Source organism: Monodon monoceros, unplaced genomic scaffold, assembly GCF_005190385.1.
Source record: "Monodon monoceros isolate NGI ecotype Baffin Bay Population unplaced genomic scaffold, NGI_Narwhal_1 Super_Scaffold_12, whole genome shotgun sequence".
Classification (NCBI taxonomy): domain Eukaryota; kingdom Metazoa; phylum Chordata; class Mammalia; order Artiodactyla; family Monodontidae; genus Monodon; species Monodon monoceros.
Genome location: NW_021703768.1, coordinates 61,986,351 through 62,010,011, shown reverse-complemented (window position 1 = coordinate 62,010,011; position 23,661 = coordinate 61,986,351). Strand labels below are relative to the sequence as shown.

The following is a 23,661-nucleotide window of genomic DNA, read 5'->3' as shown; positions in this document are numbered from 1 at the left end:
GAAGGGTTTTAAAAAAGGTTTTTTCATTACAAAGATTTTCGCTTTAGTCCATTACACAAGGTTTGCATCTTGTCTTTCACAATTAACTAAGTCCCTTTAGGGATAAATATTTAGGTAATGTTTGATTTTTATCTTATGTTGGGAAGTGTATATAAACAGTTTTTTCTCAGTTTCTCTTAAACTAATTTTAGGAAAATGATGAATTTATTTTAGATAGAAAATAGCCTTAGCTATTATAAGCATTTACACTAATATGTTTTTCTGTTGTGAAGGTATAAATTAGTTATATATTTTAGATTTTTATTAAGCACATATGCACACTAAATCAAAAATTATTTTTGTGTGTGTTCCAAAAAGAACACTTTGTCTTGCATCAACTGTAATTGATCCTGAAGCAGTGTAATCACAATTACTCACTTTCTTAATTGACCTGCCCAAAATCAGAAAATGGAAACCGATCGACAGTGTTTAAATCAATAGATTCATAGTAGTGCTAGTGGGGGTAGGGAGGTAGTGGTAATGGGTTGATCAATTGGTCTTAGATGCCAGTCACTGACTGTGCCTTTTGCATAGTAAATAGCACTCTTTCCTTAGTGATGAGCTGTATTAGTTTTGGTAGTTCAATAAAAAGGAAAAAAAAGCAAGAATGGCCGATATTGAATTTTTTCCTCAAAATACATTATACAAATCAATACATAAAATTATGGGTAATAAGAGCATATTTGATAGGAAGCCTTCAGAAATGCTGAGAACATGGACTGTGAGCCTTTCAGGTACACTTCTATTTATTAAAAGAAAAGGAACCAGAGTAAAATGATCCTACTTTAGCTTCTAGATTAATTCTCTGTATTATTATTGTTATATGATGCATGTATAGATAGATAAAGCTATTATATGTGACTATGTAGTTATATGGACACTTGATAAGTATTAATGTCTCTTTTTTTGCTTTGCATTTTAAATGGTCATCAAATTAAGTCCTTGATTAAATTTATTGAGATTGAAAATATGTATAATATACATAAATGTATCTCTTTAAAAGTAGATGCAGTACATAAACAGGTCTCATCCTTGTGATTATCAGATATTAATGTATTAACTAGTATGAAAAATTATATGGCTTGGCTCAAGTTAGAGGACTGAGCACTAACATCCGCCCCTCTTTTTGCCCGAAATCCATTAAAGAGACAGAAAATACATTCTTTAATAGAAAATGAGCACGAAAAAGAGAAAGAGTGCTATTAGCTGACCAGAAATTATGAACAATTATTGCCAGTTAGAAAGCAAATGGGAGCAGATACACAATAACAGAGAAAATAAAAACCACAGAGCAAAACACTCATGGGAGAAAACTACTATAATGGTAAGAACAAGTCTGGCAGAATATCAAACAAAGTGAACTAGCAAAAAGAAAAGTTAGGGTAAGACAGTATTAGGGAATTAAAGAATGACTTCCAACTTGCACTTCCCCAACCTTGCCCCTAGCAGCAGGCAGCATACACATTTAATCAGAGACCTAAAAATTACCCTGTAAAGAAAGTGAACAACTACTTGCCTGGGAAGGACTTTTGGTGAGGATGTGCCCTAAGAGAACAGCGGGGGTTGAGTTTATAGGAAGGAGGCCGGATGGTCAGAGATGAGATGAAATGCAGTTCTACCCAAGAGAATGATATTCTCAAGTCGCCTACCACTAGGGTAAAGCCAATCTTACATCTGTTGGTGAAGAGATAAGGCCATTGCCTACCTGCCTCCCAACTTCATGACCATAACCAGTCATGTCTCACCCACTTAAGAAAACACCAGCCAGCCCACCAGGGGAGAGGAGACCCATAGAAATAACACTCACTAACATGTATCGAGCAGTAGCTGTGTGCTAGGCACTGTTCTAAACACTGCATTGTGTGTGTTAGTTCACTTAACTCTCAAAACATGCCTATGAGGTGAGTATTATTATTATTCCATTTTAGAGGTGAGTAAACTAAGGCACAGGAAGAAAACTTGCCCAAAATCTTATAGCTAATATGCATCAGAACTTGCTTTGTTTGTTTGTTAATTAACCTATTTCATTATAAATATAAACAGACAGCTTAGGATGACCAGACTTTTGAGGGAAAGCCTCAATTTGAAAGGGAAAGCTCAAAATGACTTACAAAGACTTACCAATTGTGAAGGGAGCAATTTGAGAAAGAAAAGAGATATCTTTAAAAATTACAACTAATATCTGATTCAAGAGAACTATATCTGTAAAGCAAGAATTTACTGCTGGGCTTCCCTGGTGGCAGAGTGGTTGAGAGTCCGCCTGCCGATGCAGGGGACACGGGTTCGTGCCCCGGTCCGGGAAGATCCCACATGCCGCAGAGCGGCTGGGCCCGTGAGTCATGGCCGCTGAGCCTGCGCGTCCGGAGCCTGTGCTCCACAACGGGAGAGGCCACAACAGTGAGAGGCCCGCGTACCACAAAAAAAAAAAAAAAAAAAAAATGTTAGAAAGATACACGGTCTATAGTAAATTTTCACAAGTGATTGTTGCTGCTGTGCTTACTATCCTATTAAAGCTATAAAATCCATAAAACAAAAACAAAAAAAGAATATACTGCTTATTTGAGAAGGAGTAATTAGACAATTTAAAATATATTCTTGGAGATCTAAAAACATAAAAAGCCAAAAGGACTCAGTAGGTGGATGATAGACTGGACACAGCTGAAGCCTGATTTAGTGTTCCATAAGAGGGAGTCAATGAAATCAACTAGAATAGAAGACAAAAAGACAAAGATGGAAAATATGAAAAAAAAAGTTAAAAGAATCAGTTCATCTGGGACTTCCCTGGTGGCGCAATGGTTAATAGTCTGCCTGCCAATGCAGGGGACACGGGTACAATCCCTGGACCGGGAGGATCCCACATGCCGCAGAGCAACTAAGCCCATGCACCACAACTACTGAGCCTGAGCTCCAGAGCCCGCAAGCCACAACTACTTAGCCTGTGTGCCACAACTACTGAAGCCCCTGTGCCTAGAGCCCATGCTCCACAACAAGAGAAGCCACTGCAATGAGAAGCCCACGTACCTTAATGAAGAGTAGCCCCTGCTCACCACAACTAGAGAAAGCCCGCATGTAGCAACAAAGACCCAATGCAGCCAGAAATTAATTAGCTAATTAATTAATTTTTTAAAAAATGATACTTCCTCTTTAAAAATAAAAGAATCAGTTCATCTAATAGAAGATCTAGAAGGAAAGAAAAGAGACAATGGAGAAAAGAAATAATTAAATAAATTATAGGAGAAAATTTTCCCAAGCAAAAGAAATGTCCACACCTTCAGATTGAAAGGATCCATCAAAGGCCAAACAGAGTGAATGTGAACAACTAGCAAAAAGGCCACATCCTGGTAGAATTTTTATTGTTTTTTAATATTTTTTTAATTTTTGCATTTTTAAAGTAATTTTTATTGGAGTATGGTTGCTTTACAATGTTGTGTTAGCCTTCAGTGCACAACAAAATTAATCAGGCATACACATAGTTATTATCCCCTCCCTTTTGGACTTCCCTCCCATTTAGCTTACCACAGTGCATTAGGTAGAGTTCTCTGTGCTATACAGTATGTTCCCATCAGTAATGTATATGTGTCAATCCCAGTCTCCCAATTCCTCCCACCCCACCCCTTTCCCCCTTGGTATCCGTACATTTGTTCTCTACGTCTGTGTCTCTATTTCTGCTTTGAATATAAGATCATCTATACCATTTTTCTAGATTCCACATATATGCGTTATTATACAATAATTGCTTTACTCTTTCTGACTTACTGACTCACTCTGTATGACACTCTCTAAGTCCATCCACGTCTCTACAAATGACCCCATTTCATTCCTTTTTATGGCTGAGTAATATTCCATTATATATATGTACCACATCTTCTTTATCTATTGCTCTGTTGATGGACATTTAGGTTGCTTCCATGTCCTGGCTATTGTAAATAGTGCTGCTATGAACATTGGCATGCATGTGTTTTTTTGAATTATGGTTTTCTCTGGGTATATGCCCAGTAGTGGGATTGTTGGGTCATATGGTAGTTCTGTTTTTAGTTTTTTAAGGAAACTCCATGCTGTTTTCCATAGTGGCTGTATCAATTTACATTCCCACCAACAATGTTTGAGGGTTCCCTTTTCTCCACGCCTTCTCCAGCATTTATTGTTCGTAGATTTTTTGATGATGGCCATTCTGACTGGTGTGAGGTGATACCTCATTATAGTTTTGATTTGCATTTCTCTAATGATTAGTGATGTTGAGCATCTTTTCATGTGTTTGTGGGCAATCTGTATATCTTCTTTGGAGAAATGTCTGTTTAGGTCTTCTGCCCATTTTTGGATTGGGTTGCTTGTTTTTTTGATATTGAGCTTATGAGCTGCTTGTACATTTTGGAGATTAATCCTTTGTCAGTTGCTTCATTTGCAAATATTTTCTCCCATTCTAAGGGTTGTCTTTTCGTCTTGTTTATGGTTTCCTTAGCTGTGCAAAAGCTTTGAAGTTTCATTAGGTCCCATTTCTTTATTTTTGTTTTAATTTTCATTACTTTAGGAGGTGGGTCAAAAAAGATGTTGCTGTGATTTATGTCAAAGAGTGTTCTGCCTGTGTTTTCCTCTAAGAGTTTTATAGTGTCTGGTCTTACATTTAGGTCTCTAATCCATTTTGAGTTTATTTTTGTGTATGGTGTTAGGGAGTGTTCTAATTTCATTCTTCTACATGTAGCTGTCCAGTTTCCCCAGCACCATTTATTGAAGAGGCTGTCTTTTCTGCATTCTATATTTTTGCCTCCTTTGTCATAGATTAGGTGACCATAGGTGTGTGGGTTTATCTCTGGGCTCTCTATCCTGTTCCACTGATCTATATTTTTGTTTTTGTGCCAGTACCATATTGTCTTGATTACTATAGCTTTGCAGTATAGTCTGAAGTCAGGGAGTCTGATTCCTCCAGCTCCATTTTTTTCCCCTCAAGATTGCTTTGGCTATTCGGGGTCTTTTGTGTCTCCATACAAATTTTTGGATTTTTTCTTCTAGCTCTGTAAAAAATGCCATTGGTAGTTTGATAGGGATTGCATTGAACCTATAGATTGCTTTGGGTAGTATAGTCATTTTCACAATACTGATTCTTCCAATCCAAGAACATGGTATTTCTCTCCATCTGTTTCTGTCATCTTTGATTTCTTTCATCAGTGTCTTATAGTTTTCTGAGTACAGGGCTTTTACCTCCTTAGGTAGGTTTATTCCTAGGTATTCTTTTTGTTGCAATGGTGAATGGGATTGTTTCCTTAATTTCTCTTTCTGATCTTTCGTTCTTAGTGTATAGGAATGCAAGAGATTTCTGTGCATTAATTTTGTATCCTGCAACTTTACCAAATTCATTGATTAGCTCTAATAATTTTCTGGTGACATCTTTGGGACTATCTGTATATAGTGTTATATCATCTCCAAACAGTGACAGCTTTACTTCTTCTTTTCCAATTTGTATTCCTTTTATTTCTTTTTTCTTCTCTGATTGTTGTGGCTAGGACTTCCAAAACTCTGTTGAATAATAGTGGCAAGAGTGGACATCCTTGTCTTGTTCCTGATCTTAGAGGAAATGCTTTCAGTTTTTCACCATTGAGAATGATGTTTGCTGTGGGTTTGTCGTATATGGCCTTTATTATGTTGAGGTAGGTTCCCTCTATGCCCACTTTCTGGAGAGTTTTTGTCATAAAACTGTTGAATTTTGTCAAAAGCTTTTTCTACATCTCTTGAGATGATTGTATGGTTTTTATTCTTCCATTTGTTAATATGGTGTATCACATTGATTGATTTGTGTGTATTGAAGAATCCTTGCATCCCTGGGATAAATCCCACTTGATCATGGTGTATGATCCTTTTAATGTGTTGTTGGATTCTGTTTGCTAGTATTTTGTTGAGGATTTTTGCATCTATATTCATCAGTGATATTGGTGTGTAATTTTCTTTTTTTGTGATATCTTTGTCTGGTTTTGGTATCAGGGTGATGGTAGCCTCATAGAATGAGTTTGAGAGTGTTCCATCCTCGGCAATTCTTTGGAAGAGTTTGAGAAGTATGGGTGTTAGCTGTTCTCTAAATGTTTGATAGAGTTCACCTGTGAAGCCATCTGGTCCTGGACTTCTGTTTGTTGGAAGATTTTAATCACAGTTTCAATTTCATTACTTGCAATTGATCTATTCATATTTTCTATTTCTTCTTGATCCAGCCTTGAAAGGTTGTACTTTTCTAAGAATTTGTCCATCTCATCCAGGTTGTCCATTTTATTGGGATATAGTTGCTTGTAGTAGTCATGATCCTTTGTATTTCTATGGTGTCAGTTGTGACTTCTCCTTTTTCATTTCTAATGTTACTGATTTGAGTCCTCTCCCTTTTATTTTTGATGGGTCTGGCTAAAGGTTTATAATTTTATCTTCTCAAAGAACCAGCTTCTAGTTTTATTGATTATTACCATTGTATTCTTTGTTTCTGTTTCATTTATTTCTGCTCTGATCTTTTATGATTTCTTTCCTCCTACTGACTTTGGGTTTTGTTTTTTCTTCTTTCTCTAGTTGCTTTAGTTTTAACATTAGGTTGTTCATTTGAGATGTTTCTTGTTTCTTTGAGGTAGAATTGTATTGCTATAAACTTCCATCTTAGAATGGCTTTTGCTGCATCCCATAGGCTTTGGGTCATCGTGTTTTCATTGTCATTTGTTTCTAGGTATTTTTTGACTTCCTCTTTGATTTCTTCAGTGATCTCTTGGTTATTTAGTAACATATTGTTTAGCCGCCATGTGTTTGTATTTTTACAGTTTTTTTCCTGTAATTGATTTCTAATCTCGTAGCATTGTGGTCAGAAAAGTTGCTTGCTACGATTTCAATTTTCTTACATTTACGGAGGCTTGATTTGTGACCCAAGATGTGATCTACCCTGGAGAATGTTCCGTGAGCACTTGAGAAGAAAGTGCATTCTGCCACTTCCGGGTGGAATGTCCTATAAATACCAGTTAAGTCTATTTGGTCTGTTGTGTCATTTAAAGCTTGTGTTTCCTTTTTTATTTTGGATGATCTGTCCATTGGTGTAAGTGGGGTGTTAAAGTCCCCCACTGTTATTGTGCTGCTGTCGATTTCTCCTTTTATGGCTGTTAATATTTGCGTTATGTATTGAGGTGCTCCTATGTTAGGTGCATAGATATTTACAATTGTTTTATATTCTTCTCGGATTGATCCCTTGATCATTATGTAGTGTCCTTCCTTGTCTCTTGTAATAAGTCTTTATTTTAAAGTCTGTCTTGTCTGATATGAGTATTGCTACTCCAGCTTTCTTTTGATTCCTATTTGCATGGAATATCTTTTTCCATCCCCTCACTTTCATTCTGTATGTGTCCCTACGTCTGAAGTTTGTCTCTTGTAGACAGCATGTATACAGGTCTTATTTTTGTATCCATTCAGTCAGTCTATGTCTTTTGGTTGGAGCATTTAATCCATTTACATTTAAGATAATTATAGATATGTATGTTCCTATTACCATTTTCTTAATTGTATTGGGTTTGTTCTTGTAGGTCTTTTTCTTTTCTTGTGTTTCCCGCCTGAGGAAGCTCCTTTAGCATGTGTTGTAATGATGGTTCTGAATTCTCTTAGCTTTTGCTTGTCTGTAAAGCTTTTGATTTCTCCGCGGATTCTGAATGAGATCCTTGCTGGGTAGAGTAATCTTGGTTGTAAGTTTTTCCCTTTCATCACTTTAAATATGTCCTGCCATTCCCTTCTGGCCTGCAAAGTTTCTGCTGAAAAATCAGCTGACAACCTTATGGGGATTCCCTTGTAGGTTATTTGTTGCTCCTGGTAGGATTTTTAATAAGGAGAAAACTACTCTAGTATCTTCCAGAGAGGTGAAGAAAAGCAGCTTACCTAAAAATGAACAAGAATGTGAATGGAATCAGATTCCTCATCAGTACTGTCATCAGTTCTGGTGGCCAGAAGGCAAGGGACATAATCTTTAAAATTTGGTGGAAACGAAATAGACATTTTTCAGACAAGCAAAGATTCCATCAGTTTACCCACCAATGACCCTTTCTTGAAAGGATTACTCAAAGATATACTATAGTAAAAAAAATTTTTTTATTTTGTGACAGAGAAAAACATAATAAAAAGTAGACAGATAATTCAACCTGTAAAATCCACCAATGTGTAAAAATAATTGCTCACCCCTAATGTAAAAAATAAATTTTAATAACCTGGAACCAAAATCTCGATGTGGACAAGTATGAGGAATGATGGTGTTCTTGTCATGCATGACAAGAGGATTGATTGATGGCTAAAAGGAGCATAAATATGGTTTAAAATGTTAACGCTAACCTCTAAATTAAGGGAAATATGAGGTATTATAACCTCCAAATGACTAAAGGGAAGAAGAAACGGAGTGCTTAAAACTTGACCAGTTTAACAAAGCAGGAAAAGGAAAAAAGCATGGTAAATAGAAAACAAAATAAGATGACTAGAAGGGGCCACACATACTAGTTATCAGAATTCATGTCAATAAGTTAAATTCCAGTGATACTGAACATGTAAAAAGCACAATTCAATATATACTATTTATAAGAGCCCCACCTTAAAGAGGATGGCACAGAAAAATTGAGAATTACAAAATAAAATTTGTGTGTGTGTGTGTGTTTATTATCAGACATACAAGTTACCTATCACCACATGAAATATCAGAAGCATTCTCTTTTAAGTCAGAAAAGCAAGAGAAGGTTACCCTCTTTCAACACTATTTCACATTTTTATGGAAGTTCTAGCCAATACAAAAAGACAAGTAAAAATAGTTAGAGGTATAAATCCTAGAAAGAAAGACACAAAATTATTATTTTTATTCAGTATATAATTGCCAACCCACAAAGTCTTAGAATCAATAGAAAATCTATTATTTAAGCTAATAAATAGGATACTGTTTAGGTACAGATCATTATGTGAAAATCATTAACATTTCTGTATGGTAGGACTGACCAATTTTAAGACATTATGAATAAAATTATTCTTTTTACAAGAACAACGAAAGGAATAAATTAACAAATATATGATACCGATGTGGGAATTTTTTTAAAAAAACCTGAAACTTTCCTGAAGGCCATAAAAAGAAGATATAAATAATGTAATAAGTATACTATGTTCCTAAATGGGAGAGAGTACTCTCCCTCAGGTTAATCTTCAAATTCAGTTTGATTCAATGCTAAATTCCAGTAAGCCTTTTCAAGGAACTTGACAAATTTCTAAAATTCAACTGGAAAAAAGAATGTCCAAGAAAAGTCAAAACAAAAATTTAATGAGAAAAGCCTTTTTCAATAATAACTTCAAGATATTCTTCAGAGTCACAAGAATATTTTTTTCAATGTAATTGGCTATTGTCAAAGGAATCAGTAAAACAAAACAGAGAATTTAGAAATTTTGTGTATCATAAAGCTGACATTTCATATCACTGGGGAAAGAATGGACCAGCCAGTAAATGATGTGAGAACCATTATCGGGAAAAAACCAAAGATACCTTCCTCCCACAGATTACTCCAAAATAAATTCCAGATGGATTTATGGTTTAATTATAGAAACTATAAAAGTGTTTAGAAATAATATAGACAAATATTTTTATACTCTTTGGGGGCAAAATCAAGCAAGACACAATATCCAGAAAGATATAGTGAAAAATTGACAGGTTTGATTATTAAAAATTTTAAACTTCTCTACAAAGAAGAAAAAAATAGATACCATAACACATGAGAGATAGAAAGTATTACAGCATATTTAGCAGACAGAAGTTTAGTAACCAGAATATATAAAGAACTCTTGCAATCAATAAAAAGGAATCTAATATAAAAGTGGAGAAAGGTTGAGAATAGTTCATTAACAAGAAAAGAAATGCAAATGATCCATAACAATAACATATACAACATTGGTAATAGGGAAATAAAAAAAATTTCATCCATCAGATTTGCAAAATTTTAAAATAATTTTAATATATGACACGGAAGGTACAGAAAAACATGTATTCTTATTTACTGTTTGTGGAACTTCAAGTTGGCACCACTTTTTTTAGGTCAGTTTGGCAGTATTTTTCAAATGCTGATTATTCATACTCTTCAACTTAGTGATTTCATTTTTAGGGTGTCAAGCTTGGGGAGATATTGGTGCTTGTGCTGAAGAAATGGATCTATCCAAGGTTATTAAGTAAACATTGTTTGTAATAGAGAAAGTTTGCAAATGAGAATTGATGGGGGAATGCTTAAATAAATTATGATACTTCCCTATTATGGATGTAGGTTTTGAGTATCAGTTATGCATTAAGCACTGTACTGGCTTATGTTATTTCATTTAATCGTTAAAACAAGCCCACAAGGGTGTCATCTTTCTCACTTCATAGATAAGGAAATTTGAGTCTCACAATGGTTAGACTACTTGCACATTTCTTACCTAGAAAATTTACCAGTTTGGATCGTAGGAGTCTGTGGAATGAGATTATATGTAGTACAAGTATATGCATTACAGTTAAATATAAAACAGGTAGAATCTTGTCTTACATTAAACTGTTACACCATCTGATCCCATGTAATTAGGCTATTTAGAGCTGCCTAATAATAGTAGTTTGTTGATCTGGTAAACTGTTAATTCTGTTAAATTTACATCTATCATTACTCATTTTCGACATTCCCCTATCCATGTCAAGATAGCTATGTTTAGCCCCATGTTCAACCAAAGAAGATGAGAGGAAAAAGAGCGGGACAAAAGAAAAGAAGAGAGAGAAGCAAACAATAAAAGGGCAAAATATTTAAAAGGAGGCGCATGAAAACTATGGAGAGCATCCTAGAACACTAATATAAATGAAAGTAAATTTTCCCCCAAATAAAGAGGAAACATTCCATCTTACTCCCTGCTAAGCCAAACCTTGCTTAGAAGCTGAGACTGCCTTATGAAGTGTGTTATGTATATTAATTAGATTTTGCATTCAGTTGTGTGTAACAGAAACCTAACTGTGGTGACTTCACCAAATAGGGGTTTATTTATTATTCTCCTGGTACGAGAAGAACACAGGACAGCAGTTAAGAGCAGCTGGAGTAGCTCCACAATGTCTTTTGGTATAAGGTCTTTCCAACTTTTTGTTCCATGAGCTAATTTCATTAGCATGTGCCAGTCATCCTCGGGGTCACAAGATGGCTTCTCTACTTCCAGGATTCTATCTGCATTCTAGGCCAAAAAAAAAGGTAAGAAGTGACATGAAGGGAGGAGCCACATCTGTGTCAGAAAAGCAAAACTTGGGACTTCCTTGGTGGTCCAGTGGTTTAGAATCCGCCTTCCAGTGCAGGGGACAACGGGTTCAATCCTGGGTCGGGGAACTAAAATCCCACGTGCCGCAGGGCAACTGAACCCATGCGCCACAACTAGAGAGCCGTGTGCCGCAACTACAGAGCCCACATGCCACAGCTACAGAGCCCACATGCTCTGGAGCCCATGTGCCACAACTAGAGAGAAGCCTGCGCTGCAACAAAGAACCTGCACACTGCAACGTAAGATCCCGCGTGCTGCAACTAAGACCCGACACAGCCAAAAAATAAAAAGAAATACTAAAAAAAAAAAAGAAAAGCAAAACTTTCCTAGGAGTCCCCAGCAGACTTCTGTTCAGGCTTCATTGGTCATAACCGGGTCACTTGATCAGTCTTAGCTACAAGAGCCTGAGAAGAGAGTGTTCCGGTGGGCACATTGTCTACCTGAACAAAATCAGGATTTTATCAGTAAAGAAGAAAAAGGAAAAAAAAAAATACTGAGTAAGCAACAAGTAGTGTCTGCCACGGCAATATTCCAGTTTTATTACATTTGTCTCATAAGACCCATTTTGGATGAACTTATATCCTTCGTTTCTCATACAGAATTACATGTTAATCACTTCACCAACCACAGAAAATAAAACATGCATTACCCAAAAGTAACAAAAGTGAAACATACCCAGTCAAGTTGAATAGTATATATTTATCTCTTAACACATGGGTTGTTGCCTGTGGGGACATTTCAGGATCACCTTTTTCCCCCCAAACTTAAGCCTTCTGCTTATCCACCTTGATTTTCATATATGCCTTAGAAGGCAAGTCTACTTTCCCTTCTTTTCTCTGCTCTCACACCCTTCTCCCTGGGCATCAGTGCTGTAGAGTTACCTTTAACCAAGAGGTAAATGGGATCCTTTTCAGGAGTGTTGGAAAGGAGAAGGCCTTGGTCATTTCACCCGTAATCTAAAAGAAAACATAAGTAGAGATAGTGTAGTATGTGTAATTTAACCCAGTGGTCCCTAACTTTTAAAATTGTATACATCTGAGTAAAATATTTATACTACACACTCCCTATATGTATTGTGTGTGTGTGTCTCACTGTGCTAACATGTATGTACTAAGATATTATGTACAGACAAAAATAGAACTTCAGGGCTTCCCTGGTGGCACAGTGGTTGAGAGTCTGCCTGCTAGTGCAGGGGACGTGGGTTCGAGACCTGGTCTGGGAGGATCCTACATGCCGCGGAGCAGCTAGGCCCGTGAGCCACAACTACTGAGCCTGCGCGTCTGGAGCCTGTGCTCTGCAACAAGAGAGGCCGCAATAGTGAGAGGCCCGCGCACCGCAATGAAGAGTGGCCCCCGCTTGCCACAACTAGAGAAAGCCCTTGCACAGAAACGAAGACCCAACACAGCAAAAATAAATTAATTAATTAATAAACTCCTACCCCCAACATCTAAAAATATATATATAGAGAGAGAGAACTTCAGATAGAATGAGAAAAAAATAAATATAATTGATAGGGTTTTTTTTAATCAGTGGATTTTCTACCTCAGGGGAGTGCCTTGTCCTTTCCCACTTTGGAGAACACTGATTTATCCAGTTATCTGAAGCCAAAGTTTTATATTTAACACTAAATTAGTTCATGATATATATACCTATCCATTTACTCCTTTATCAGCCTTTACATTTCTCTTAATGTGACTTAGCCTTCCATTACATCAGCCTGGTCTTATCCTTCAAGTGCCCTACCCTCAACACTTCTATCTTGTTGTTTTGTTTTGTTTTGTTTTGCGGTAAGCGGGCCTCTCACTGTTGTGGCCTCTCCCGTTGCGGAGCACAGACTACGGACGCGCAGGCTCAGCGGCCATGGCTCACTGGCCTAGCTGCTCCGCGGCATGTGGGATCTTCCCGGACCGGGGCACGAACCCATGTCCCCTGCATCGGCAGGCGGACTCTCAACCACTGCACCACCAGGGAAGTCCAACACTTCTATCTTAATAGCTCCTTCCCTGCTGATTTTGGAAGAAATATCCTCCTTCATTCCAGGGCTGACCCATTCACCTAGTTCTTATGCTCTTAATCCCAACCTCATTTACCTCCTCTAAGACCTTACCCTATTTCTTTGTGTTGCACCAGCCTTTAATTATGCTCAAGTTTCTTTAAGCATTTTTCTTTTGCCTCTACGTCCTCATGAAGCTTCTGCTGCTTTCTGTCCCATCTTTTTCCCTGCCAGTTTTTCCATTCACCTTCAACTCACTGCGTTCTGCGTTCTTCCTCTAGCTTTTACACGTGCTTCTTTTTATTCCTCCCTGTAGTGTTTGACACACACCTTTTCTCCCCAGCCACTCTTTTCCAGGCTCTTCTGCAAGTTGCACCACTTCTGTTTTTACTTACATGCAGGGCTTCCCCAGGTTTCCACCTTATCCTCCTTCTTGGTATATCCTTTTTGCCTACATGATCTTATCTACTTACAAGGCTTCAGCCCTTCCCTGTACCATTCTGGTTACTTCCAAACTCATATATACTGCCCTGACCTCTTTTCTGATTCATGATCTGTATTTCCAATTATCTGCTAAATAGCTCTTCCTGGGTAACTCAGTGGTACTCAAAAGTAAAACATGATTAAATCCAAATCATTTTGTTTAATCCCCAAAATTCCTCTTCAATGGAGGAAGTCATCCTCCCAGTCATTCACGTTAGACAGTTCAAAGTCTCTTCCTTGCATCCGTCACCAGATCTGTCCCTTTTAACTATAAAATACCCGCACCTCCCCCATTCTCAGTGCTACCCACCCTAGGGAAGCAACATTGTATAGTGGAATAAAATACATATATATATGGCAGCAAACATTATATAGCTGACTTTGGAGTAGGATAGACCTGGGTTCAAATCCCAGTGCTGCTGTGTTCTTCATACTAGCTGTGTGGCCTTGGGCATGTTGTTTAACTTCTCTTAATAAATTAGGGGTAACAGAAGCTACCTCTTCGGATCATTGTTAGGATGTACTAAAGTAAAACACACAGTGCTAAAAACCCCTGCCTAGACTGTTAATTAGATTCCTTCCTGATTTACCTGCCTTGGATTTCTCCTGTACTCCACCTTTACACACCGCCAGCACAGTTTATAAAATACATATGGGGTCATTTCTTTTCCTATGTCAGAAGTCTCTGGTAGTTTCCTTTTTTTTTTTTCCAGGAAACTTTGAAGCACCTTTGTCTGAGTTATAAGAGTAAAGTAATCATACACTTTGTCATACAAATCAGGACACTTCAGAGAGTGAAAGGAGACATTAACTGAACAAGATTCCAGGACAACTGCCATGGGAGAACTGGGACTAATGGTCATGCTGTGTATGCTGTTCTTTACAGTGTGCCCCCAATCCCATCTTTTGACACACCACACTGCTCACCATTCCCAAAACATAGGTGTAGAATCCCTAGAACGCTCCTCTCCCTCCTTTTGGAAGTAAACTTATCTCTACCTCTCTCCTGCAGAATTAATCAGCCCCTCTTCCTTGGACTATGATACTTTCCACATGTCTCTAACATAGCACTTACCTTTCTGTTATAAACATAATTGAACTCTTTCTCTCTCACTAAACTTGTGAACTTCAAGGGCCAGTCTTACTTGTCTTTAAATCCCCAGACACTCACACAGTACATGGGATCAAGTTTGTATTCAGTAAATGTTTATTGAATTAATAAATAAATTGGATTTATTGATTTGCCTTGGGCAATCCATGTGTGAATAATTCAAAACATTCTTTGTTTTTTTTTAGTCTAGTCCGTACCTTGTTCCATTTAAAAAAATAAGGCAGCTTAAAAGTTTATAGTATATAATAGCATAAAATCAAAGTGGATTTTCTTTTCTTTCTTTATATTTTAATATTTGTCCCTACCCCACCCTTCAAGAAAGTATTTTTCTTAACCTAATGTTTGGTGTTTCTTATCCACAATTCCCATCTCCCTAGCCATCTTCCCACTGGCCATGAGACCCAGTTCTAACACAAAACTAGAATTCCTTCCCTGGGACTTTCAGTAAAGCTTTTGCTTTCCTGATAAAAAGGAACGGATTCAGTTGGCTCAATTTTTTTTTTTAATACTTGATTGGATTCTGCATTTATTTTGCTCCTTATACCTGTCTAAAAGCTTAAAGACTTTTGAACTTGACAGAATTCTGCACAATTTCAAATTCTCAGCATCATATAATTCCATCTACGTTTAAAATGCTATCTGATTGAATTCTGGTTACCTCACATGGCTTTTTATAATCGGCTTTTGCACCTTAAGAGATCAGCTTATAGTCATGCTGCATATTACCTCAATGAGGTAACAATATTGTTACCTCAATTAATAGGAAATTTATTTCAAGGAAGTACATGAGAATAAGTAGTACAGAAATAGGAATCTTAGCCATGTGATCAGCCTTCATAAGAATGTGTTGTAGGAAAAATCATGTAGTTAGTTGTCAGTTGGCTCCATTATTCACTACTCTTCCATCATCACTCTTCCTTCTTCAGTGGAATGTTAAAGTGGTACCTAAAGATACAGCAGCCATCTGGCAACCATGAGGATAAGAACCAACACACTAGATAGAGCTAGTGGAGTTGAAAGCTAGAGAAGCCTGGGTTCCTAACAGCATCTTTAAGCCATTGAACCAGCCTTTGACTGGTAACTTACAGGATTACTTATACACTGAACAATAAGCACCCATCTCTCAAGAAATTGTCAGTTGGATTTTCTGCTTCTTTGCAGCCAAACACATTGCGAACTGATACACTCATCAACCTAACTTCAAGCTTGTAATTTTAAAACATTTTAAAGCAGTTTTAGTAATTTTTTAATAAAGATAGTAGTTTCATGAGATTTAAATGAAATAAATGCACTCAGTATTGTTTTTCTGTATGATGAAAATAGAAAGTTGCCTTTCCTAAATTCTTCATATCCTGTAATTTGAAAAACTTTCACCACATGTTCAATAATGTCAGTGAATAATGCTACTAGAAAATGAGGGGTTTTGTTTTAAGAAAGCAAGTTTGCAGATGAGGTATTTTTTTCACACATATCTTAACACGGTATGGTCACTCCATTTTATTCTTTATTTAAAAATTAATATCTTAAAAGACATATCTTAACTATTTAAGACTAAGCCACTCCATTTTCTACACTTTTACCACAAAATTGAAGATAAGATATTCTCTACTAGATAAGCTTCATTAAGTGTTCCTCTGATAGTAATGGATATATACCCTTGCTGCTTACCTGTTTTTAAAAGTTCTATGTCAAATGGCATATTTACCATAACTGCATATTTTTGTAAAAAAAATATATATATATGTTTTCTAGTTCAGGTAACAGATGTATTTCTCTGCTGATAGTGTCGAGAAATATTTCAAACCTTTTTTAGCTGTGATATTTAAGCCAAGCAGATCTCTGTATGCTTTCATTGCACCTATTTAACTGCATAGTATTAAGAAGAATGTTTGTTTATTAAGCATTTAGTCAGCTTTAATGTGTTTTTTCCTTAGTACCAAGGATGATTGCTTCAGTGTTAATATTCAGCCTCCTGTTGGAGAACTGCTTTTACCTGTGGCCATGTCAGAGAAAGATTTTAAGAAAGAGCAAGGTGAGAGATGATTACGATTTACTAGAAATTGGCATCCCAAATAACATGTGCTCATTCCTCTGGCTGGTCTCTAAAATAAATTACCATATGTACATAGCCATTAACAGATGTCAATGCACAGTCTTCCAATTTTTGCTAATGCTTTGCGTTTATAAAATAACCTTAAAGGTATATGTTTGTCTACATTCCTGGCATACTTGCAAATTGATTAATATGTCTTTTAAATAATAAATTGATTCTTAATTAACTTTTCAATTCTTGGAGTTTTGGTTTGTCAATCTAATGATGTATTCATGTGTTTTGTATTAGTGAAAATGTCAGGAATTTGGGACTTAGCAAAGTCTCATCACTATACATGTTATGTTTCTGTATTTCCTCTCACTATAGAACTGTTTTTCGTGTTCTACTAATATATTTTTCCCTGTACACATTAGAGTGCCCTACCCTTCAAAATAAAATCCTAATTATAGCATTAAAATACCTCCATTTTCTTTTGACTTTATTCTGTATTGAAGAAATGCTATGCTGTCAGGCTATATCAGAGCTGAAACATTTTTAAATAAGCACCAAAAAAAAATATTTTCAGCATAATGAAAGCATTAATATCTTAGGCTTGCCTTAGAGTTAGGCATACTTTCTAATAAAAACAATTTTTGTCATGTATGAATAAGGGAAAACAACTGTCTCATTTTATGTGTTTAATTAAGAATTGAATTTATAAAAACTAGGACATATTTAAATGGTATAGTCAGCAATATTTTAAAGTTTATGTGAATCTAGGCTATTTTTTTCTTTGGAGGGGGTTAGCAAAGATTCCCTTCATCTTGAGGTCATTAAATCATACCTGTCAAGCTTTCACAAAGTACAGGCAAACACAAATATCTACACCTAAAGAGAAGGGCTTGCTTCCTGGCACTCTATCATGTAGTGCCAGAGGCTTTTTTTTTTTTTTTAAACTATGAACCTTTGCAATTCACAATGTCAGAAGGACCTGTTGTAGAAGAATCTCACAAAGAAAATCTCATACACGACTGTAAATTAATAGTAACCTTTTATTCTGCCTTATTTTTAAGTGATAAAAAAGAATGACTAAATCCATCTTTGAATTTACTTTTGTTGGATGTTGATTATTGCTATAGAAAGTCATATATGTGATTTTATTTTTCTCTTGACCAATTGAATTGATTCTTACATTTGCTATTCTTACCCTTTGCTGGCTAAAGCCTGCCTCTCTGCTTTACACCTGCTCAGCAAACCCAGGTGAGTGGCACATAGGGACTGAATAAAGTCTTGGCACATTTATTGTTAAGGGGATATTCCTTTTTTGAAAAGTGCAGCTAAAGCATTTCTAAAGCAGCAGATTATTGTATATCTTTTCTCTTCCTCAACTTTGGTTTAGAATTATGTACTTGATATTTTGATCAAGTTTTTTGTGCTCTGCTGTGACTGAGGGATTTTTATCCCTGACTAGCCATACAGAACCGTAATCACGTGAGAGAGGAGCGCTTGGAGAACAGCTGTGGTCCTCTGTGGAGATGTTGCCAAAATTCCTTTTTCTTCTGCCATTTTACTTCTATGGTTGTTGATTATTTGTCTGAATAAATCTGGCAGCTGTTTGCTATGTTTAATAGAGCAGAAAGGCTACTCTGAATAAAGCTATTTGAAAATTTGTTTATATGGAGTATTTGTAAATCCTTGCAAGTCTCTTGGCATTTCTGTATCATGCTTTCTGTCCTCCTAAGTTCATTCTTTGATGTGGGACTTGATGCTGACAAATTTACCGCAGGTTTAAAGAATCTTCAATAGCATCCTTTTAGTTCTAGATTTCAGCTGCTTTGGTAATAGAGGTCTCAATTCTCAACTTTACACATGTATTTATTTGTTATACTACTCTGGGAAGAGCTTAGCTTATTTTGCAGAAGATACCTATAAATGACTCATTAACTGAAAATTCTAAATCAGAATAAAAATCACTTTCCTCAGATTTTATCAGTGCAAACTTCGGGAAGTTAAAATGCCAATAAATTTAAGAAATGTCTGTGTGCATCATTACATGCTAGCTTTAACTTGTTTTTCTACTTTAAATAAAATGAATTTATACACTTAATATCTCATTTCACAGGGCATATATTTCAAGACTCAAGAAATGTATTAAATGTATTAACTAGGATTTAACTGAAGAAATTATAATTAAAAACATGAGAAATATGGTTCTATTTTTATACAGATGTGCATATTTGAAAAGTGTATATAATATTAAATAAGAATACTTCTAACAGGTTGTACATATTAGATTAATATTTTTTAAACGGAAATGTTTTATTCCTAATATACAGCCTGCTCTATCACTTTTTCTCAGTTGTTGCATTTAGAGTTCCATGACCAAACATGCATTTTTATAAGGTTGGTAGTCAAAGTACTAAACAAAAGATTGGTTTATTGTATATTTTGAAGTTATCCAGAGTATTCAAATTATGAGCCTTAACCAGAAGCCATATTTTTTTCATTATTATGAGTTTTGAGCCTTGCAAAGTTAGTTCATGATCTAGCTCTGGGATGATTTCAGTACTATCAATAGGATCTCTGTTTTACTTTTAAAAATGTAATTGCATTTCTTGAAGCAGTTTTAATTGTAAGAGACCCAAGCCAACTGCTTATTCCAAATTTCCTCCTCTTATTCATTTTCTTCTTATGAATTAAATTGGAAATCTAAAACTTACAAGAAATTTTTAAAATTTTATTTTATTTACATTTTAGCAGTTAATTACAGCTGATTAACCTAAATTAAGTGCTGTCCAGTGCCTCACCAAAATTAGGTAAATTCTAATGAAGCAACAACTTCTGTATCTGAGAATTTTAAAATATTTCTCCAGTAACTTTACCTTTATTATGCATGAGCAGGCTGTATAGTATTTGAAGTCTGTTTTTGTAGAAAAAACTTTTAATGATATCTTGGCATATTTTTCTTTCTCGTTAATTTAAGAATACCTGATATATTTTCATTTAGAAAAAATCTCTGGTTTAAGAAACCTAGAATGGCTACTTAATTTCATTATGATTTATACCTCCATCTTCTGGGTTGCTAGCTAGCAAGATGCTAATTCTTTAAATGGCCAGACATTCACTATTTTCTGGCCCTTAACCACCGCAGGCAATCATATTTGATGCCCCTTAATTAGAGCACCTTTTTTTCTTTCCAGGTTCTTTTTCCACCTCAGCAATCGAGACAATACATTTGCTTACCATGCTGCTCTCCTAAGTGTTCTTTTGCATGTAAATTAATCTTGATTCAGTTTACACTGTCATGCTGAGTGGTACAAATTGCCTATAACAATAAAACAGCATGAGTTAAAAATAAAGGGGGGTGGGAAGGCAGATTGAATGTGTGCCTTACTTGATAGCATGTTACTTTGCTTTATGCCAATACATTAGCTGGCGATAATGAATCTTCTGTTCTGAAAAGCATGGTTTAGTTGATTTTTTTTAATTTTACTTCAGTGGAGCAATACCTTGTCTCTTATAGACCAAGTTAGACAAACCATTAATGACAAGAGTGTTAAGGTTAAATATGAAGCAATGCATTCACTTCTCTGAGTGCTATCCATCTTTCCATTTACAGGAGCTTGACAAAAGTACTGGCTTTGTACAACATTTCCTTTAATTACAGGCGGAGGGAAACAGGCTTTTAACATAAACATAGTTGCATTCATTTATTCAGAAGTTGCTCTTCAATAGAGCTTAATGGAGGTTTAAATCCTAAATGAGTACACACATCTCTCAGCAGTGTTATGTCAGCAGCCACTGTGCTTTACTTAAAAGCAGTGTTTGCTTGTGTGGTTTTTAAAGCTTTTGCCTAATATTGAAGTTATACAGTCTAAGACAGAACATAGTGTCCCCGAGTTTGAAAGTGGCTAGTAAAAACTGTTCTTTGTTAAAAGCTAAGTAAGTCTTTTTACAGTGTTAGGTTTTAGTCTTCATGCTGCTAAATCATAGGGGTTTTAAAATGTTTCTGTTGTATTTGCAATAAATAACAAAATTAAATACATAATCCTAAAGGTGGAGGGCCTTTTGAAAACATAAAATCAGCTTTTACCATTTTCATAAATTTTATAAACTATTGTACACATATCATATGTATCAAAAGATAATCATTTTTAGTAGATACCGTTAGGAGTCAATGACCTATATCACAGATCCAGATAGATGGCATTTATTATAACTATTTTGGTTTTTTTTAACCGGGTACTTAATTTCAGTATTTGTTCCAAGAGTTTGATATGTTATTGAATTTGTCCTTTGAACATTTGTATATAAGATTCTGATATTAATGGCATGCCTTGTGTTAATTCTATATGGTTTTTGTTCATGATTTTGCTTAACTTAGTTTCTTTCTTAAATATTATTTGAAATGTCTCTGGGATTTAAGTTTTTCCAATTTACATTGTTTCCTTTGTGTTCAAATGTTTTTGCTTCAGAAATTTCAGTTGTTTTTGTCAGTAACCATAGTTCCACTTACTAGGCAAACACTGTTATCACTAAGTGTAGCTTAGATACTTGTCTATGTTTTAGAACCACGTAACTGTTTGGTGACTTTCAGTCACTGTTGAGATAACTTTGATCCATTATATTGAGACCATTCATTGTGTAACGCTGCTAGTTATTCCAGAAACACTTTGATTTGTTCTGAAGCAGCATTCGGTAAGAGAGATCTTTGAATGAAAAGGAGAAGGAAAAAAAAAAACTCTTAAAAAGTAAAAACTTAATAGTTTATAAAGCCCAAATTAATTGTGTATATTTTAAAGGGAGTGAAATTGGAATTTTATCTTTGTGATTCTATGCTTTTATCAATCTTAGTATTTAAAATCAGGTTATTAAGAGTGATGTTTGACTGCATTTTTACACATTTTTCAACACAACGAGGATTTTAAAAAATTTTTTAATCAGTTGCAGTTCATTTTAATTTTATGAAAATTATCTTGTAAATTACATTCTGAAGTGGTATTTGTTCTCTTAAAAAGTTTAAATTTTGGCTATGAATTTTAAATTGTTTAATGTAATTTTCATAAAGAAATTAGTAAAAGGGAGCCGTCTTTTGCTCTTACAGGAATGCTAACGGGAATGAATGAAACTTCTACTGTAATTATTGCTGCACCGCAGAATTTCACTTCCTCTGTGATCCTTCAGAAGGTTGTAAACGTAGCCAACGTAGGTGTAGTCCCTTCTGGCCAAGATAATATACACAGGTAGGTTCACTGACACGTGATGTGGAGATAACTTGTCTACATGTATAAATCTATACTTTTCAATTCATAATTTTCCTTGAAAATAAAAACCCCTAAACATACATGTGCCCCTCCTTTTTTATGATGATACATTTGATTGATTGGTTTGGATTAAGGCCCTCTTCCCTATTTCGTACAATCCTTAGTACACAGATATGGGCTTTCCTGAAAGATACAGATAGTATACCTGCATTTTATAGTAGCTTGGTGATTTGTAAAGGTACCTTGTGTGAGATATGGCTGAGAATTTCTTATTTCACCAGATTCAGTGAATTCCAGGAAGAACTGTTTTATAAAGCAATGGATTTGGACTTTTTTACTTGAAAAGGGGGAAGTTTGGGTATAGATTTCCTTTTGACAGCAATTCCCTAAGGCTGCTTCCAGTAATAAGGAGCTGCTAGACAACCAACATGGGGCCAAATGCAGCTTCTGTTTCTTAGGCCAGGAAATATCTTCACCACCAACCATCTAAAACATGAGGTCCACGTTATTTGTCCTTAAAAGTAACAGAAAATGTGATTAGTATGTGCCTTCTTTGTATCCTTATGAATGCTAGTGGCTTGAAATGAAAGTAAAATAATTACTCCTTAAATAAACATGCAGTTGTTACTTAGTCCTCTGTGAGTTTAAAGGAATTCATTGCAAACTATCTTTAATTCCTCTGCCATTCTACTGCCAATGGCATACTTCCACCATTACATTTAGGAAATAAATTGAAAATCAAAGAGAACGCCTTCAACCCTTTAAAAATGTATTTTTAAATTAATACAGGGGCAAGAGAGGCCCCATATAAAGAGTTCTGTGGGTGATCTGGATTTTTTTAGACTCAGTTCTGCCATTATTGGGCTTTATAACTTCTCCTTATGGGCTTTAAGTACCTCATCTGTTTGGAAATTGATGGCAGGGAAAGAAGGTGATTGAAATGAAATTCTGTTATCTATGGAAGAACATTGGACTTGACATCAGAAGAGCTGAGTTCAAGTCTTGATCTGCCATTACAGAGTTGCCTAACTTCATCTAATAATCATGACAGAATGAAAACTGCATGTACTAGTCAAAAATCAAATTTGCCTTGTGCCTTTTTTTTTTTTTTTTTTTTGCGAAGAGGAGGTCCTTAAGTAAGTTGCTCAAGAGATCTGATGCTTCCATTTCTTAATTTTTGATAAGCCCTATCTATCTCACATAGGGTGGTGATAAAATAGTAAAATGGATATAAGGTCATCATATTGTTACTGCCATGCAAATATACACCTTATCTATCAGTTAGTGTTGGTCAATAGGGGAAAAAATGAACAAAAAGAAGGCTTTTAGTAAAAATGTTTGGTTCTAAGTCTTCCTTGTTTTGTTTTCTGCTTTAAATACTTTTTTTCACTTTCCTGAGTGATTTTCTTCAGCAGAAGTTGTTCTGTTTTATTTATGGATCCTTTGAATTATTGAAATT

General features: G+C 35.6%; 1 protein-coding gene across 4 annotated transcripts in view; it reads left to right on the top strand.

The window, feature by feature from the left end:
• The window catches only part of AP3B1 (adaptor related protein complex 3 subunit beta 1), a 276,335-nt gene that overhangs the window by 242,373 nt on the left and 10,301 nt on the right, over positions 1-23,661 (top strand). For all 4 annotated transcript variants that reach the window (XM_029215628.1, XM_029215632.1, XM_029215630.1 and 1 more), the window contains exons 25-26: positions 16,841-16,938; positions 22,043-22,181. In XM_029215628.1, coding sequence (XP_029071461.1) covers positions 16,841-16,938; positions 22,043-22,181 — 237 coding nt within the window. The remainder of the gene's footprint in view (positions 1-16,840; positions 16,939-22,042; positions 22,182-23,661) is intronic.